The 16797-nt window shown below is 34.2% G+C and overlaps 2 protein-coding genes across 6 annotated transcripts; one reads left to right on the top strand and one right to left on the bottom strand.

The window, feature by feature from the left end:
- Positions 1 to 4226: 4226 nt before the first annotated feature.
- On the top strand, positions 4227 to 7463 carry LOC133691190 (protein trichome birefringence-like 6). 3 transcript variants are annotated; one of them, XM_062111589.1, is made up of 6 exons: positions 4227 to 5449; positions 5607 to 5799; positions 5874 to 6064; positions 6360 to 6518; positions 6597 to 6799; positions 7188 to 7463. In XM_062111589.1, exons 1-6 carry the CDS (start codon positions 4659 to 4661, stop codon positions 7316 to 7318), a joined length of 1668 nt encoding a protein of 555 aa, XP_061967573.1. In that variant the 5' UTR covers positions 4227 to 4658; the 3' UTR covers positions 7319 to 7463. The 3 variants fall into 3 exon arrangements, with proteins under 3 accessions (XP_061967573.1, XP_061967572.1, XP_061967574.1); XM_062111590.1 differs by lacking the exon at positions 7188 to 7463 and having other exon boundaries at positions 4230 to 4703; positions 4955 to 5449; positions 6597 to 7089; XM_062111588.1 differs by lacking the exon at positions 7188 to 7463 and having other exon boundaries at positions 4229 to 5449; positions 6597 to 7089.
- LOC133691189 (histone-lysine N-methyltransferase EZA1-like) lies at positions 7316 to 14960 on the bottom strand. 3 transcript variants are annotated; one of them, XM_062111585.1, is made up of 18 exons: positions 14810 to 14960; positions 14382 to 14483; positions 13989 to 14254; positions 13564 to 13722; positions 12991 to 13075; positions 12710 to 12859; positions 12576 to 12623; positions 12400 to 12471; positions 11139 to 11800; positions 10616 to 10766; positions 10414 to 10485; positions 9968 to 10188; positions 9670 to 9801; positions 8697 to 8784; positions 8549 to 8596; positions 8336 to 8464; positions 7919 to 7996; positions 7316 to 7841 (listed from the first exon to the last, which is right to left on the bottom strand). In XM_062111585.1, the coding sequence occupies exons 1-18, from the start codon at positions 14843 to 14845 to the stop codon at positions 7650 to 7652; spliced, it is 2691 nt and encodes an 896-aa protein (XP_061967569.1). In that variant the 5' UTR covers positions 14846 to 14960; the 3' UTR covers positions 7316 to 7649. The 3 variants fall into 3 exon arrangements, with proteins under 3 accessions (XP_061967569.1, XP_061967570.1, XP_061967571.1); XM_062111586.1 differs by lacking the exon at positions 10414 to 10485; XM_062111587.1 differs by lacking the exons at positions 14382 to 14483; positions 14810 to 14960 and having other exon boundaries at positions 13564 to 13727; positions 13989 to 14129.
- Between the last annotated feature and the right edge of the window lie 1837 nt (positions 14961 to 16797).

Here is a 16797-nt window from a genome sequence, read left to right as displayed (position 1 = left end):
TATCAAATTTGATCCTCAAACTTTTGATTGCTATATATATTTTGTTTTGAATATTTATTTTTTAGTTTCATCTCTTAAAATTTAATTTTTATATTAACTTTGGTCCTTATTTTTATAATTGCTATTTGCTTTTTCCTTATCATTTTTTTATTGAAATTTTTTATCTATCAAATTTAGTCATCTTTTTTTTTATTGTTACTTATTTTATTTGAAATAATTTATGAAATGTTTATTATTATTATTTTAATTTCTTCATCTTTTAATTTTTTTTATTTGATCTCTATTATTTTGATTATTATTTATTTTATCTGAGATAATTTATGAAATTATATTTTTTTTCAATTTCATTTCCAATCAACTTTTTAATTTGTAAGATTTGTTTCTCATTATTTTAATAAACTTGAAAAAAAAATAAAACATTGATAAGTTATTTTCCAGCTCATTTTCCATAACATAACCAAACACTGGAAAATGTTTTCCAAATTATTTTTCATTACACTACCAAACATCGGAAAATACTTTTCCGGAATTCACTTTCCGGAATTCATTTTCCCTGGAATTCACTTTCCAAAAGGAAACTACTTTCTATCAAACAAACGGAGCCTTCTATTGTTTTGAGTTAATGCACTCATAGTGAGCCGTTACTTGAAGCACATAAAAAAAATTAGAACAGTTTTTCCAAATAAAATTTTTCAATTCAAATAAAAATTTCAAGAATAGACAAAATATATATTCATTAACGCAAGAGTTAGGAATACCGACTTTAGTGATATTTACCAATGTTAAAATTGAGAATACATTTTAGATCACTAATGTTAGAGTTAGGAATATTAGCACTTGGATTAATAATAAATTTGAACCCTAATATTCACTAATGCTAGAGTCAGGAACATTAGACCTCTTGCATGTAGTACTTACTATGCCAAATTTAAAAGTATTTCTTAAATATTCACTAGCGTCAGAGTCAGGAATATTATAGGCAAAAAATAAATAGTATAGCACAATAGACCCTTAGCAATTTAGGACAAGACCAATAATACAATGCCTTTGGTATGCAGCTTTAAGTGTAATAATATCTTTCTTCTTGAGTAACCAGTCATTTACCATAAAATTTGTAAGTTTGAAATTTTTAGAGACCATAATATTATGTGGTAACTCTATAAATAAGACCTTTTTCATTAAAAGGACATGATGTCAGATATGCGTTCTTTCCTCTCGTTTTTAAAGGTCATTGCAATGTCGGGTAGTGACATAAATAAAAAGAAAAAGAAAAAAACCCTAGCCATCCAAACTTTCTCCCTCGAAAAACAACTTTTCCCTGTAAATTCACATTGTCTTCCACTCATCTCCAGCAATGAAAAAATCCACCCCACTCCTTTGGTAACAAAGCAATAACCCCACCACCACGTAACATAATTTTAACATCTCACTTTTCTTCCAAGCCTTTTTTCCCGTCTCTAACCAAACCAACCACTTTGACAAAGCCCATCTTTTGGTTAATCACCTCATTTATCAATTTAGTCGTCCAACCATTAAAGAACCCCTCACCTCATGTCATGTTGATAGGGCCACCAAGAGTAACAACCAACCATAATAAGGTAGATAAAACTGACAAAAAAGAGAAGTTGATCTTCTCTTAACTCGATCTCCCCCCACAAGCATCAGTGTGCCTCATTGCTAGTATAGGAAGAAATAGAAAGAGGAGATGCACTTTATCTAGTTGGTCTTATGCACCAACTCTTATTGGAGCATGATTTCACACGTTACCATAGTCTATTTAACAAAACTACATGTGTCTCTTATGCACCACCACTTTTCAACACTATTCTAATAGCTTTTGGATGATTTTGTACCTTTTAAAGGTCGATCTTAAACCTCAAATGAATATTTATGTGTTTTGAATTTTTAGATGTATTGTTGATTGGTATGACTATGAACTTTAATTTTTCAGGATCGTGGACTATGACATTTTATAGTGTAAGTTTGGTATGTTTTAGTTTTATATGTATGGCGATTGTTGATTTATTATGTATATAATATTATTATCCATAAAGTCAACCCAATATAAATGAACCATTCAGGATGTTGGCACATGGAAGACAAAATTCCTTGATTTGTGATTTCATTTCCCTATATTCAAAGTTATTTAAAAAAATATTATAATTTTTCTCATAGTTTTGTTTGGTAATGATAATCTTTATTATTTATAAATCCAACTTAGGATAAATGAATTATTTGATTATTGTTCAAGGATGTTAACAAGCAAATAACAAAAGCTATTATTAATATATGAATCCTCATTACTTGTATCTAAAAAAAAATTACAAATCTTTTTATAATTAATATATGCTAAACATTGGGTTTTATTTATTGATCTTTTCATTTAACATTAATATTTTATTAATATTAGGTTGGATTTATGCTCATAAGGGTTGAAAGGTTGTATTTGGGCTTCATAACATTGACAAAGAAAATGAAGGATAAACCTATGTGTCCTGGTGGTACAATGTTTGTTGCACTGTAGTTGAAACTTTTGGAGAGAGGTTAACTCTTGATGATGTTGTGGAGCTAGATGCAGTCGTGCTATTGATGAGCTTAAATCATCCAGTAGACGATAAAGACATAGATAGATGAGTTATATTGATATATTTTGGGATTCCAATTACTAGAATGATATATTATTTAAGTATTTAAAATTCATTTTGCATGTATATATGTTTTTTTATTTGCATTCCTAGGGCTTCTTGTGATTATAAAATGTGAGAATTTATTAAGTTTTGTTAATGTGGTTCTTTTCGTGTTTTTTTAAGTGAGATAAAATTCTGGGTATGGTTCCTAAATAGAAAAAACTCAATCTAAATTTTGTTGAAATTGAAAATTTTTTAACTCTTTAAAATCATTAACTAAATTAAATGTCATATTAACAAACTAAATAATAAACCTCATAAGAAACATTTATTTTTGTTAGATTTAGATGTTGGACAAAATTTGTTGCTGGGAGGGGGGCAGTAGCCAAACTACCAATCCTTTAGCTTAAGTGGTCGGCCGATTGAACAAATTGTATGAATCGGTCAATCGATTCACATAAAAACAATGACTTTATGAAAATTTTCTTCCGAACATGTTTTATAAGTCAAAATATATATTTTTATCCAACTTATAAACCAAAAAACAAACTCTAATTAAAATCTTAAAAAGTTATTGTTCATATAATAATTGTCATTTGCTTTTCAGTGTCAACCAGTCAGCTGGTTTAATTGACCATTACAAACCAGTCGACTAATTTGTCTTTCTTAATAGTACTGAAATTTAATTGATGTTGTGGTTGTGAACCATGACATCAAATGAAATCTTGTCACGGTTGTAAACCATATCATTTTATTGATATCACGGTTTAGAAATATAATATTTAATTAAATATCGCAATTTTAAACTGTAATATTTAAATAAATATTGCAATTTTAAAATATAATATTTAAATAAATATCATAATTTTAAATTATAAAATTAATTAAATATCATGGTTTAGAATCGCGACACCTAAAAATATGCTATTTTATAAAGAATTTTTGCTATTTTATAAAGACTTTTTTGTAATTGTGTTAATTTGTCGTAACTTTTTATTTTGTATGGTAATGGCAGAATTTGTCCCATCGAAAATAGGTTGGATGGTCCCTCGAATTAAACTACAGAGAAAGTCGTTCGTCATACTTCATAAATCCAGATCACTTGCATGTGACAACTTTGTTTATAATGAAAACGGATGGCAATTATTTTTTGATTATTCCCACAATGTTTCACGTAATTGTCCTGTCCAGCTGTGCCTCGGCCTCCCCACCGTCGTCGTCCTTGCATTTTTCTGGTTACAGATGGTGTCTTGTAAGATGACTAATCCACCCCCTCCAATGGGTTCTACTTCTGTCGCTTGCATCTCTTGCAAATCAAGCAAAGCCAACTCATCCAATATGTCAGTGAAGTTGTTTAAGTTGTCATTGCGTTCAAAACACTTTCTTTAAAAAAATAATTTTTTTATATTAATTTGATACATTAATTTTAAAAATAAAAAATATTTTTTTAAATAACTGCTATAATACCTCATACATAAACAGGGACAAAACAGTTAAAAAGATTATGTAAAATAAAATATTCTTGCTTATTAACTCAGTTGTTCTCCTAAAAGAACTGGAAAAGGGGAATAAATTAGGGAAAAACTTCGATATCAAACATGATGCCTTTGTTTTTCTTTTCTTGACGAGAGTTTAAAGGCTAGTCTGTTCATGATGAATGAGATTTGTAAACACCTGAAACACTAAGAATTCATTAACGGGTGGATTAGCCATTGGATTTTTGTCTTTTTTCTAATTTCTAGACCTTTTGGATTTAAAAAGAAAAGGAAGGAAAGAGAGTTCATGTTTCAAATTAACAGGTTTTTTTTTTTCTTTTTTTCTTGGTAAATATTCTCTCCACACTTTCTTATTACTTGAAGAAACAGAAATACCCCCAGAAGACAGCATATGGCAGCCTTCTCTGTCAATGCCCCCCTCTCCCCTTCAAACTCCCTTCCACATCAAAAAACCAATTTTCAACAAAGACGTTCGAAACTCTTTTGAAGTAGACTTTCATTTCTTAACACACAACAGAGAGACTAATTTTCAGAAATGGACAGGCAGAGAAGTTTCTCCTTCAAATCCACAAGATCCTTGGTATTTTCTTTCACAATCTCTTCTTTATTCTTTCTCGTATTTTTTACCATCTGGGTGTCCAAATCTACCCCTTCAATTCTCCAAGAAACGAACTTTGAGCTCAACAAAACCTCCCTTGTAGCGAGTTTAAAACCACTTAGTGTACAGCCCTTCAGTGACTTGACTATAAATTCCTCATCATCTGACCTGAAAAGTTCAATTTTTGTAGATACCCATTTTAGAGAACCTGAAAATATTTCTGGATTTGCTAGCATTTCAGTTATTAAAAGAAAGGGCAACGAATCTGAAACTAGTGAGAAAGACAGAGATGGTGTAAATGGTAGTTTTAGCACGGTACAAGAGAGGGCGCTGGTACCAGAAACTGCGAGTGTTGAAGAGAAGAAGAGTAGATCAATTTCAACGCAGAGAATTGAAGTTCAGAGTAGTGAGAATATTGCAGAAGAGACTAGAGGAGCTGCTTCACAGGAAAAAAATGAAGCTCCAAACAAGGAGGGGATTCGAAAGAAGAAAAAAGGACCAATTTCAGTGGCAAATATTAAGACTTCGAGGAATGAAAGAAATAAAGAAAAGAGCATGAGAGAGTGTGATGCTACGAGAGGGAGGTGGGTCTATGATGAGAACTATCCTCTCTACACAAATAGTTCATGTCCTTTCATAGACGAGGGCTTTGATTGTGTTGGCAATGGGAGATTGGATAAAGATTACATGAAATGGAGATGGCAACCTCAAGACTGCAACATCTCAAGGTACATCAATTTACATCAAACAGTCTTTCTCTTTCCTTTTATTTTGAAAAAGTAGGGGCTTTATGATTTAATTGAAAGGGCAATGGTGGAAAAGACAGAAGCACACAATGTTGAAAATTCTTTTCGTTTTGAAACGGGGTGTTGTTCCATTCCACAGATTCAATGCGACAAAAATGCTGGATTTGATTAGAGGGAAGAGGCTAGTTTTTGTCGGCGATTCAATTAACAGGAACCAATGGGAATCCATGCTGTGCATGCTAATGGGAGCTGTTAAAGATCCTAAGAAGGTGTATGAGACCCATGGAAGGAGAATCACCAAGGAGAAAGGGAATTATAGCTTCAAATTTGTGGTAAGATCAAATTTTGCGATACTAACAAGTTATTCTGTTGGACTTGTTGCTGATTTTTGAGATTGGTTTTGCAGGACTATAAATGTACAGTTGAATACTATGTGTCACATTTCTTGGTTCATGAGAGTAAAGCAAGGATAGGGTCCAGGAGAGTGCAGACATTACGAATCGATGCCATTGATCATGGTTCATCAAGATGGAGAGGAGCTGACATTTTGATTTTTAACACTGCACATTGGTGGTCTCACTTCAAAACAAAAGCTGGGTCGGTATATTCTTGACCTCCTCAACTTCAGAACCTAGGCTAGTGCATAGTTTTTATGGGAATTCTGTTTTTTCAAATAAAAAATTGCTACTGCTGGAAGGTTTATTAGGATCTGGTTTCATTAAGAAAGCATGGAATATATTGAATGTGGCAAACTCACAACATTATTACCAGCATGCAGGGTGTCTCTAAAATAGAGCAATATAGCTTCGGAAAAGACCATCTGTAGTTTTAATATCTTTGCTTCCTTGTATCTATATTAGGTCGTTTGTAACTTTTGCTGACCTTGTAACAGGATCAACTATTACCAGGAAGGTAACCAAGTTCATCCCCAGCTTGATGTTTCTGTAGCTTTCAGAAGAGCTCTAATGACCTGGGCATCATGGGTTGATAGGCACATTAATCCGAGAAAGACTCGTGTTTTCTTTCGAAGCTCGGCGCCTTCTCATTTCAGGTATGTTCAGTGCTGTCATGTTCAATGCCTTGACCTCCACGTATCGAATTGTTGAGTGGCTTATGATGCATTATACAGGGGCGGACAATGGAATTCAGGTGGGCAGTGTATGGGTGCTACTCAACCCCTTAATGAAACTTCAAGTACGGGCTATTCTGAGAAGAATTCCATTGTTGAAGAGACTATCAAGCACATGAAGACTCCTGTAACTTTCTTGAATATAACTGGCTTCTCTGGATTCAGGACAGATGGTCATCCATCTGTATATGGAAAAAGACCTGGTAAGCGCTATGCATCGAGCATCCAAGATTGCAGCCATTGGTGTCTTCCAGGTGTTCCAGATACATGGAACGAGTTTATGTACTTTCACTTGCTATCTAAAATAGGCTCTAAACAAGGGGATACGTTTCAGTAGAACTGATTTGTACTTTTCAGCTTGTACATTCTTTTCATTCCTCGTAATCTTGCAGGCAGGCATGTGGGGATTTTTTTAAAAAAATTTATTTTTTGGGGGAGAGAGGTGTTTTACTTGAGATTCAGACGAATGGAAACTGGAAGAAATTCATCACTACGAACCAGATTCTTAGTCCTTTGCAGATTCTGAAACGCCTAGTTTTCCAACCACAAGCATGACGTCTTTACACATATACTAACACTGTGGTTACACAGATAGCGTCCAAGGAGGATGTGGATCTGATGAGACGCGAACCCACCCCACCCCAGCTAATAATGCACATGGATGCTTCAAAGCTCAAGGTCAAACAATTGCCTACCAGCCTCGAAGGAAAGAAACAAAGTAGCAAGAGAAAAATGCCTTATTGGTTATGATAATAACAATTTTACATGAAACAACAGCATATTTCATCGGATACTGTTGGCTTCTGCAGGAAACTGCAAGATCAGTTTCAAACTCAATATCAATAACAATGTTTGACCTTATTGCTATCCTGTCTTTTTGAAAGAGTCAAATTCACAGGAAGCGCACTTGTGCGTGCATCTTTGTACAAATAAATGATGGCATGACCTGGTATAGGCAACTTATGTTCATTCTATGAGCAAGGGACTGTTCAAATACACTTACGAATTACAGAAACATGCTCCATAATATCAAGCCATGCCAATAATCATCCATCAATGTGATTGGTGTTTCTTTGCTCTACCTTGGGAGATTGTGGAATCATCTCTTTTGGAACCCTCGGGTTTTCGAGCCCACGCGGGTGCCTGGTCTGGCCCATAGCGATAATCATAGAATAGCTCCTCACAAGCTTCTATATGCTCCTTTGCAAAGATGCCCACTCGATGATCTCCTGCTACCAGCATTACCTGAATGATCCAACATAATATCTAAGTCCATGTTGAAGAATGAAAAATTAACATGGTAATCACTGAAACTTGAATACCTTAGCATAGCAATTAGGATTTGATGAATGGTTTGCAAATTTCAGCTTATCTCCCTTTCGGTAAGCATCAAGGACAAACTGGAAAGAAAAGAAAAAAAGAAGAAGAAGAAGAAGCAAGCCACATTAATCGGTGAGGAAGATAGCCACAAAAACAGACTCAGTAAATCACTCTGAAGTGGATAGAATGCAACATTAATCAACAAAGATGGCAGTACGAAAATAGATTCTGCAAATTGCATTGAACTTCTGAAATTGTAAACCAATTTAGTTCTCCAAATCAGATACCATCACTCTACTGCTCAATTGTCAAAGGAGCAGCCATTTGAACATGAGGTGAATTTGGTCTCAAAGGATAGCATTATTATTATGTTCTTACACACGGGATTATCTATTTTGTAACCAGTAACTATCACTTGCCTGATCATTCAAGTCAAAAAGGAATGATGAGTTAGCACGATCATAGATTTTCCCACGCTTATCCGCTTCTCGATGAGAGATCAATTCACCAGTATATTCTCCAAGATAATCATTTTTGTTGACAGGGTTCTGAAACCACATCATCAAATTCATTGCACAGAACAAGTCACAGTAATGGAGAGCATGACAACAGAAGCAGGCAGTAAGTAATACCTTTAAAAAGGCTCCCCATCCAGCTACATCAGACTTTGCCAAGAGGATCTGAAGAATGATATTATATATTTAGTGTGGAAGACAAAATTTCTTTCAGAATGTATCTATAATATTAGTATGATAACTGTTGTTTTTCTGAATCACTCACTCTCTGCTGCTGCCTTAAAAGAAGCCTCATGTTTCCACATTGTCCATCTCCTCGTTTTGGAGGCTCTCCTAATGAGCCATCTCCGCAACTGCATAAAAACAAAAATGGTACGTAAAATGCAGAAGAATGAAAGAAAGAGAAGGTCAAAGAGATTGAAAAATTCAGTAAACCTGGCCATCAATAGATCCCAGAATTTATTAACTCAAACCGGAGATCAAATTGCAAAAGAAACATGGATTGAATAGTTCAGTAATCAGATTCATGGGACTGAAAGAGACACTTTAATTCAGAACAGACAGGTTCCCATGACTGAATAAATCAATCAAACAACTTCATGTTTTACTTTTCTTTCTTTCTTTCTTTCTTCTTCTTTTTTGATATGAAAATCCCTGAACTATCACTAGTATTCTTTAAGTCACCAGATTGCTCCGAAACTGGAGCCTTTGAAACATGGAACTGGACTGATACAAAGATCAAATGTTTGTCCGCCTGGCTCCAGTTTGGATAGAAAACACTAAAGTCCAAAAATTCCAACTTCTCACAACTAGATAAAATGAGATCAATTTCCGAGACAACTAATATTCAGTCGTGAACCATCTTTTTCTACGGTAAACAACCAACTAATAACTTGAGACGAAGCCTATGAGCCTAATATTCCATTATCTCAGGGGCACATTTGTCAAATGATTCTGTTCTGGAGCTAACATCTACTTCAATCTACCGCCCCTATTGGATAATAAGGTCTTGTAGTATGGTGTGTGTGCATAAACTGTCACTGTTATGAAATTTGGAGGATGCAGGATACAAAGATTGAGTTAATGCCAAAAGGTGATGTACAGGTATGGCGAACTTGACAATACAACGCCATGGTGCTTACAGAAACACACACATATAAGAATGGAAATGCAATAGAGGTATGAATCTTTGCATAAAAAACAATGATCATCAAGTATAAGCATATAAAATACTTTACCTAACCCAGCAATTCCTACAAACATCTGGGTCACATTCACGACCAGCAGCAAAGCACGGGCATTGTCGACTTCTGCATTGGCTCTTTGCACAGTGGCATCCTCTGAAGCGATTTTTGCAACTTTTCGAGCACCTGAAGAATTTTAAGCTGAGTGGTAAGAAGCTTGATCCTGATTCAAATACTACTCATAAATATGCTGTATAGTACAAATGCAAAAGAGACTATTTTCTACATTATATATATGTTGCATTAACTTCTGTAATCAGTAGTCACCTTATGGAAAGATACATCAACATACCCGCAATATTTCTCACAGCAAGTTCCGTTATGCAGACAAGGGCACTGCTTTCCACACATTGACTGGCATCCACAAGGTGTAAACTGCTTACATGACTGATTTTTTCCATCAGCAATTCTTTTCCAAAATGATGGATGACCAGCAGACTTCCAAGAATATTTTAGTTTCCGTGCCCTTCCCCTCCTACGAAGTAAACGGGACCTTGTTGGCATATCTTGCTCCTACAGAAAACAAAAGGTATGGAAGACATGGCTTTATAATGTAGAAACAACTTGTGGGATGAAAAGGCAGAACCCTACAGGAAAAGAAAATTGATATTGGTAGACCCCTATGGAATCAGAAAGAACACAGGGAGGGAGAGAAGCAGTTAACTATAACAACATATTTAAAAGCAACTGCTGAATACAGTTGGAAATCAATATTCGAATTCTCATAAATATACGAACATGATTCTCTTCCACCCTTCTTTTGTCAAGGGCAGCTATCTTTTCCTGAAAAATCATTGGCATATGCCAAATCTATGGAGTACAATCACCAAGAAAGACAGCAAACTTGAGATGAGTTGAGGCAGATGGTTTCCTTTACAAAGCAAACTTAAGAATATGGTAGTATAATCCTTCCTGAAATATCATAAATCATAATGCATACCACATAATCCGTATCACTCTTCCCACTGTCTTCTAGAAATGATCTTGGGGCAACAGATCTATGAGGCATCATAGCTCCACTTTCACGCATGTAATTGGACACCTCTATACAAGTCTTTAAGCCTGAAAGTAAGTTCCTTGCAATAAGACAACTGCAAAGCACAAATCATACTTTGAGCACAACGTGAAAAATAAAGACATAAAGTTTTGTTTGGCACAAAAAGATAAGTGAAGTTACATTTGGATTTATCAAAACCAGTAAGTTAATTAGAAGAGGGATAAAAATTTCTGCTCTTTTGAAACCAACATAATTACATTATGCAACGCTTGGTTAATTACAGGAATTTATAGGGTACATCCAGATTCCTAATAACTGAACATGGATTGCAAGCTTGCACTCCTGCATATCTAACAGTTTTCAAACAAACATTTGACACCTACCAATGATAAAGGTATCTCAAGACATGTATTATTGGTATCTGCATGCAAGTGTGAAATGTTATTTAAATAGGTAAACCCCATACCTGTTTTTCCCAAATATCTCCACTCCCTTCAGATATAGTTCTTTCTCAATGGGTTTCCACTCAGATTTTCTTAAAACCCCTTCCGCTGCTCTGTCTACTGAGGATGACTGTTTTGGTCTAGGCACTCCATAGACATCCTTTGCCCCATGCCCAACGTTCTTCTCAGTACCAGAACAAACAGTTTCAAAGGAATCATTGGTCGTCTTTTTTATGGTCATCTTAAGTTCAATTTTATCACTTGCTTTTTTAGCAGTGGAACCATGATCAGGAAATACACCTTCAGCAGCTTCATTTACTACATCCAAATGCAATAATCTTTTCTTTTTCTTACTAAAATCCTGCATATCAGCAGGAGCCTGTGATGAGCCATCTGGTGCTATATCTGTATGCTGTGGTGCTTTGCGCTTTCGCATGTATTCTTGGTTATGTATCACCATAGCAGACATATCCAGATTCGGAGCTCCGGAAGCAGGTTCCAAGTTACAAAAAGCTTCCGAAATAACACTCATCTCTTTCTCCGTGATACTTTCTTCATCTATCATGAAGTCTACACCACTTGGCCCTTCAGCATCTGAGGCTGCTGCAGTCTTTTTTTCCTCTGTTGACGTTGCAGTTTTTGTCCTATTAACAGAACCTCCTGGCAAGTCTTTGACAACTCTTAGCTGAACGGCATTTACATTAATATCAGACTCACAATTTTCAATGCAGAATGTAAGAACTCCAGATGAAAAATTATAACAGCATATGCAACAGAAAAGATACATTAGAAGTCATTGGTAACCATATGATCTGGTAAGTCCCTGGGGAGTGAATGAATACGTGTAATGGCAGTAGTAAATAAGAGTGTCCAAATGAACAAAAAATGCACACACATTCTAAGAATAATAATTACCTAAAAATTTGGAGTAACAGTGTAACTTTGAGTAACTTGTTTATGTGAGCAGTACAGACAGCACAATTATTTACCAGCTTCACATATGTAAGAAAAACTGTCTTGTAATTAAGGAATAAAAAATTAAAAGGAGCGCATAGGATCATATACCACAGAATGTTAACCTCTCCTGTAGCCTGTTTTCTGCAGTTTATAGTGATTTTTGGTACATATATGACCTCATCTGGCCTAATGTTCTTAACATTTCAAGTTCCAATTGGTTAAAAATTGATCTTGTTGACCAGAAAAGCATCCCACTGTTTATGCTGAAAGTTTAAAATAAATCAAATAAAAATTGAAGAGAATTTTCAACCAGATAAAAGAACACACCCGAAGACTACATTGATCGCTGCAAGGTTTCCGATCATCTTCATATTCAGACCAATATGACTGCTTTTCACTCTGCCAAGCAAAGCCTCCTATTAGATATAAGAACACCTTACATTAAAAAATTTATACTTTATACACACACAGAGCACTCATATATAATGAAGGTTTCTACTCACAGGATTAATCAAAGTTTGCGAACAGCCATGGAGGCGGCAGTCAAATAGCTGTTCAAGATGAAAAAATCAAGGTTGAAGCAATCAAGGATTAATTCAGAAAAATTTCATCTCATGATTAGGCCAGAAATGAGTACCAAGCAACGGCGACAGAATAGGTTATCAAAAGAATCTAAAGCAGTGCTAAGGCTCTTTTCCATAGATATGCCCCTCCCAGTTACTGAATCACTAGTATCTTTGACACTTTGGTCACCACTATATTTCTCCTCGAGCGTCCTACATCGCTCCTGCAATATCAAACTCAGTAAGTAAATTAAGCCACAGGAAACCATTTTCACCAAACACGTAGTAATAGAAGCAACTAATGATGAAATCAGTTCAAAACTCAAAGCAGTTAATATAAATTCCTTTGTACTACCTGGATTTCTGTGGTGCCAACTCCAATAAACTGGCTAACAACATTCAGCACTTCCTCAGCTAATCCATGTTCCTGAGAGACCATCCTGCCAAATTTGACAGACACAGTGTGAAGTACTTGGGACTGGTGGCAAATAATTGGTCATGAATTACAATCAGGGGTGTCATTAAGACCAAACAGATAGCATATTTTAATGTCTGCTGCTTCTGATTTAAGCACCAAAAGCAACAATTTTGATAAAAACAAGGACTTTAGAGTATGAATAACTACTATTGGTACATCCTAGAAGACCAAGAACGACAATAAGAACTGAATCTAATGTCAGTCTTACAGCTTTCAAACTGATCTGCGCTGTTTTTAATTTTGATCTTAATATCAGTTCTTGACATATACTCTTTTGTTAAAGTTGATTAAATTTTGTTCAACAGTGTAGCTTTTTGCTTAGGTTGCTAGTTTTAAAAAAAAATGGTAGAGAGCAACACGGTTCATTATTAAGAATGCAATCATGCCATCCTAAATTTTAACAGGAAATTGCATTAAAAATATGTACCAAAATAAAATCAATCAGCTTACCACAAAATGCGATCTTCACCATCGCAAAATTCATGTTTTTCTTCCTCTGGTTCATTGTCTTCTTCACTATCACTACAAATCAGAGCTTCACTGCCATGTTGATCATAGTATATGCGTCTCCTGCCAACCACTGACTGGTCTTCTGCCATCCTCTGATTCCTGTGCTGCATAATTGCATACTTGAAATATAACACAAAAACAAAATCTCCATATATGAAACAATACGAGGGAGCCAGCATAAATCATCAAATGTTTTGCATTAATTTCCCAACATATGGCAGGTTAAATTTCTCCAGGATCAAAAATGAATTATTGATATCCTCAAAGAGCACCCAACAGGTAAATACAACAGCACATGTTTGCTTGCTTATTTATTTAGCATCGGGTAAAAAATGTGAAAGATGAGCAAGTACTATCTGACATACTTGTCCAAAAATATCCACGTCGTATACGGAGGTATCTTCTCTACGAACGGGAGCTTGGTACCCGTAGTGGGTGCAACTTCATGACCATTGATAACATCTTTATCACCCGATCCTTGAGCAAATCCACCATACTTACAAAGAGGAGTTCCAATTCTCAAAGAAATCATTTTAGAAACTCCATTCTGCCCCATAAATGTTCTCGAAGTTGCTAATCTTAGCTGAGAAACATCGGCTTCAAGTTTCCTTCTGTTTTTCTCAACTTTATCCTATACAAAAAAGAAAATAATCAAACATGAATTGCTTTCTTGTATATAATTATTGACCAAGCCATGAACAAACGAACGGCGATCAGATCACTAGCGACCCTTGAATACGGTAAAACTTCAGACTTACTTTTATCGAAACAACCCTTTCCGCTTGAATTTGTCTTTTAAGCTGATTCATCTTGGACGTAAGGTTTCCAGCACCGTTATTTGACGGTTCTCCATCTGATTTCTGCCGATAACAACAACAATAATAAGAAAAGGTAGAAATCGAATTTATAATCAATGGAGAAAATACCTTAAGCATAATAGCAAGCGATTATGCATAGTTCCATGGTGTTATCAATTAAATAATGGAAAATGAATTTATTATCAGCAGCTAAACACCTCATACATTCAATAGATTGAAAAATCTTAAGAGATTAAATGTATCAGAACTGATTTTCATTGCGATAAGAGTGAATCATCGTAATTATGTTAATCCAGGCCAATCAATAATTATCTATCTTATACAAGGATCAAGACCTGAATTCAGAGGTCTAGAGAGAGGAAACTAACTCTGAATTTAGAGGCAGAGTCGCTTGATCTTGACATCGCTCCACTGCTCTGCGACTCTCCACGGAGAAAGCGAGTGGCAAGCAGAGGGAACGAAGGGAGAAAAAGAAGAAGAAAAAAAACATGATTCGGATACGAGATTGACACGTGGTACGTGGTAATGGCGTGGCCTACTCTGTATGAATCTTGTCCATCGATGAGATGCCAAGCGTCCATGAAAGCCCAATGGGCTAGGTTCGATTCGGAGCATTTATGGTGTGTTTATATTTTTTTTTTTAATTTTTTTTATAGTTTTATCAAAAATAATATTTTAAAAATAAAAATATTTTATTTTAATATATTATTTATACTCTTATTATTATCACAACTCCAAACACATCTAATCAGCCTTTCAGCCAATCAAAAGCTTCCAGCTATCATTTTCAATGAAATGGAAACCCATCCTTGTCACTCTATTTATATTGATATTTTTTTCTCGTATTTGGTACCTTCACATTTTGTTTTAAAAGGAAAATTCAATTTTACCATTTCCTTGAAAGCTACGTGACACTCACTTGAAAATTATTATAGAAACCACTCAAATATGTGGGGTTTTTACTCTATCATCCCAAAACCGCTCTGTCTTTTATTTACACAAAACAAAAGGCAAGAAATAAGAGGTATTATGGTTTTTTTTTTTAAAAAAAAATAGAGATACGCATGTCTTTTTCAAATTCATTGGGGCATAGATGTTTTCTTTTTTGTCTTTCTATAGAGGAATGAAATTTCCAAAGTAATCTTATAGGAAAATAAAAAAAGGTTTTATGTTCAAGGGTTTTATAGTAATTTTGTTTTTTCACAATAAAATAACAAAAACACCCTCACAATAAAAAAAATAACATTGTCTTGCTTGGGTATTGTAATCTTTCTATCATGGTTTCTTTGTTATATTTACTAGCAATAAGATATATATATATCGCCTATACTTTTTAGAAGGCATGTATAATGGTGTCCATTGTTGGAGTACCGCCTTCCGCAGCAGTGTTGAAGCGTCGTTAAGTTCTCTTCTAATGTGTACGGCGTGTGTAGGCAGTGGATTGTCGGTTCGTCATCGGTGATTGTTTTTGTTTTTTATTTTCTCTCTCCTCCCCAAAAAAATACCTTGGTTCTCTTTTTTATATATTTAAATTTCAATCTTTATTTTTTTATTTTTTTTTCTTATATTTTTTATGAAATTTTTTATTGTTTTAAACTTAGTCATTCAATTATAATTTCTCATATGTTATTTCTTTCAATTCGATCATTATTATTTTGGTTTCTAATTTTTTGTCCTTATTTTTTTGTTAAAGTTTTATTGACTTTCAATTTCATCTTTTAATCAAAGTTTATGATATTTTTTTCTAATTTGGTACTCATTCTCTTAATTTTTTTTCTCTTTTGTTAAAGTTATTATTCTTTTCAATTTAACCCTCCATTAAAAAAATTTTGGTTGCCTTCTAGTGTATTTTTTGTTTTTATTTTCAGCCTCATTTTTTAAATTGTGATTCTTATTTTAGATCTTTTTGTGTAATTGATTTTTTTTCTTGATCTAATCCTTCAGTGTTTGATTTGTTTGGAATTAGACTTTGCGTTTTTTCTATTCATGGTTCTTCTGGTCTAATAACCCGAGTCACGAGTTTGAAAAGTTAGCGTATGTTGACATTCTTTTTTATTTATTTTCTTTTCCGATTTAATCGTTTGACATTAGTCTTTTTAAAATATTCGGCCTATAACCCGAGTAATTTGTTTTTCATATTTTTTTCGGCTTTTGATTTTTTTATTGATGCCTTTTTTTAATGTCTTTTCTTTTTAAAACAAAATTTTAATTTATTTTTCAATTAAATTTCATTCTTTATGATTTTTTATTTTGTTATTTGAACTTCTTTATTATTTTGCTTATTTGAACTTTTTTAATAGTTTTTTTTCTGAGTTATTTTGTATGTGTTTAATTTTTGAAAATATGATTCTGATTC

This window comes from Populus nigra, chromosome 4 (assembly GCF_951802175.1).
Source record: "Populus nigra chromosome 4, ddPopNigr1.1, whole genome shotgun sequence".
NCBI lineage: Eukaryota > Viridiplantae > Streptophyta > Magnoliopsida > Malpighiales > Salicaceae > Populus > Populus nigra.
This window is presented reverse-complemented; position numbering and strand designations above follow the sequence as displayed.

Excerpts from the sequence above, each read along its gene's own strand:
- LOC133691190 (XM_062111588.1), top strand. The coding sequence starts at position 4,659 with ATGGACAGGCAGAGAAGTTTCTCCTTCAAATCCACAAGATCCTTGGTA. Across the intron at positions 5,800-5,873 it reads ATTATAGCTTCAAATTTGTG|GACTATAAATGTACAGTTGA; the intron begins GTAAGATCAAAT and ends TTGGTTTTGCAG. Across the intron at positions 6,065-6,359 it reads CACTTCAAAACAAAAGCTGG|GATCAACTATTACCAGGAAG; the intron begins GTCGGTATATTC and ends ACCTTGTAACAG.
- LOC133691189 (XM_062111585.1), bottom strand. The coding sequence starts at position 14,845 with ATGTCAAGATCAAGCGACTCTGCCTCTAAATTCAGA. Across the intron at positions 9,802-9,967 it reads TGCTGTGAGAAATATTGCGG|GTGCTCGAAAAGTTGCAAAA; the intron begins GTATGTTGATGT and ends AAAATTCTTCAG. Across the intron at positions 8,785-9,669 it reads TGTAGGAATTGCTGGGTTAG|TTGCGGAGATGGCTCATTAG; the intron begins GTAAAGTATTTT and ends GTTTTTATGCAG.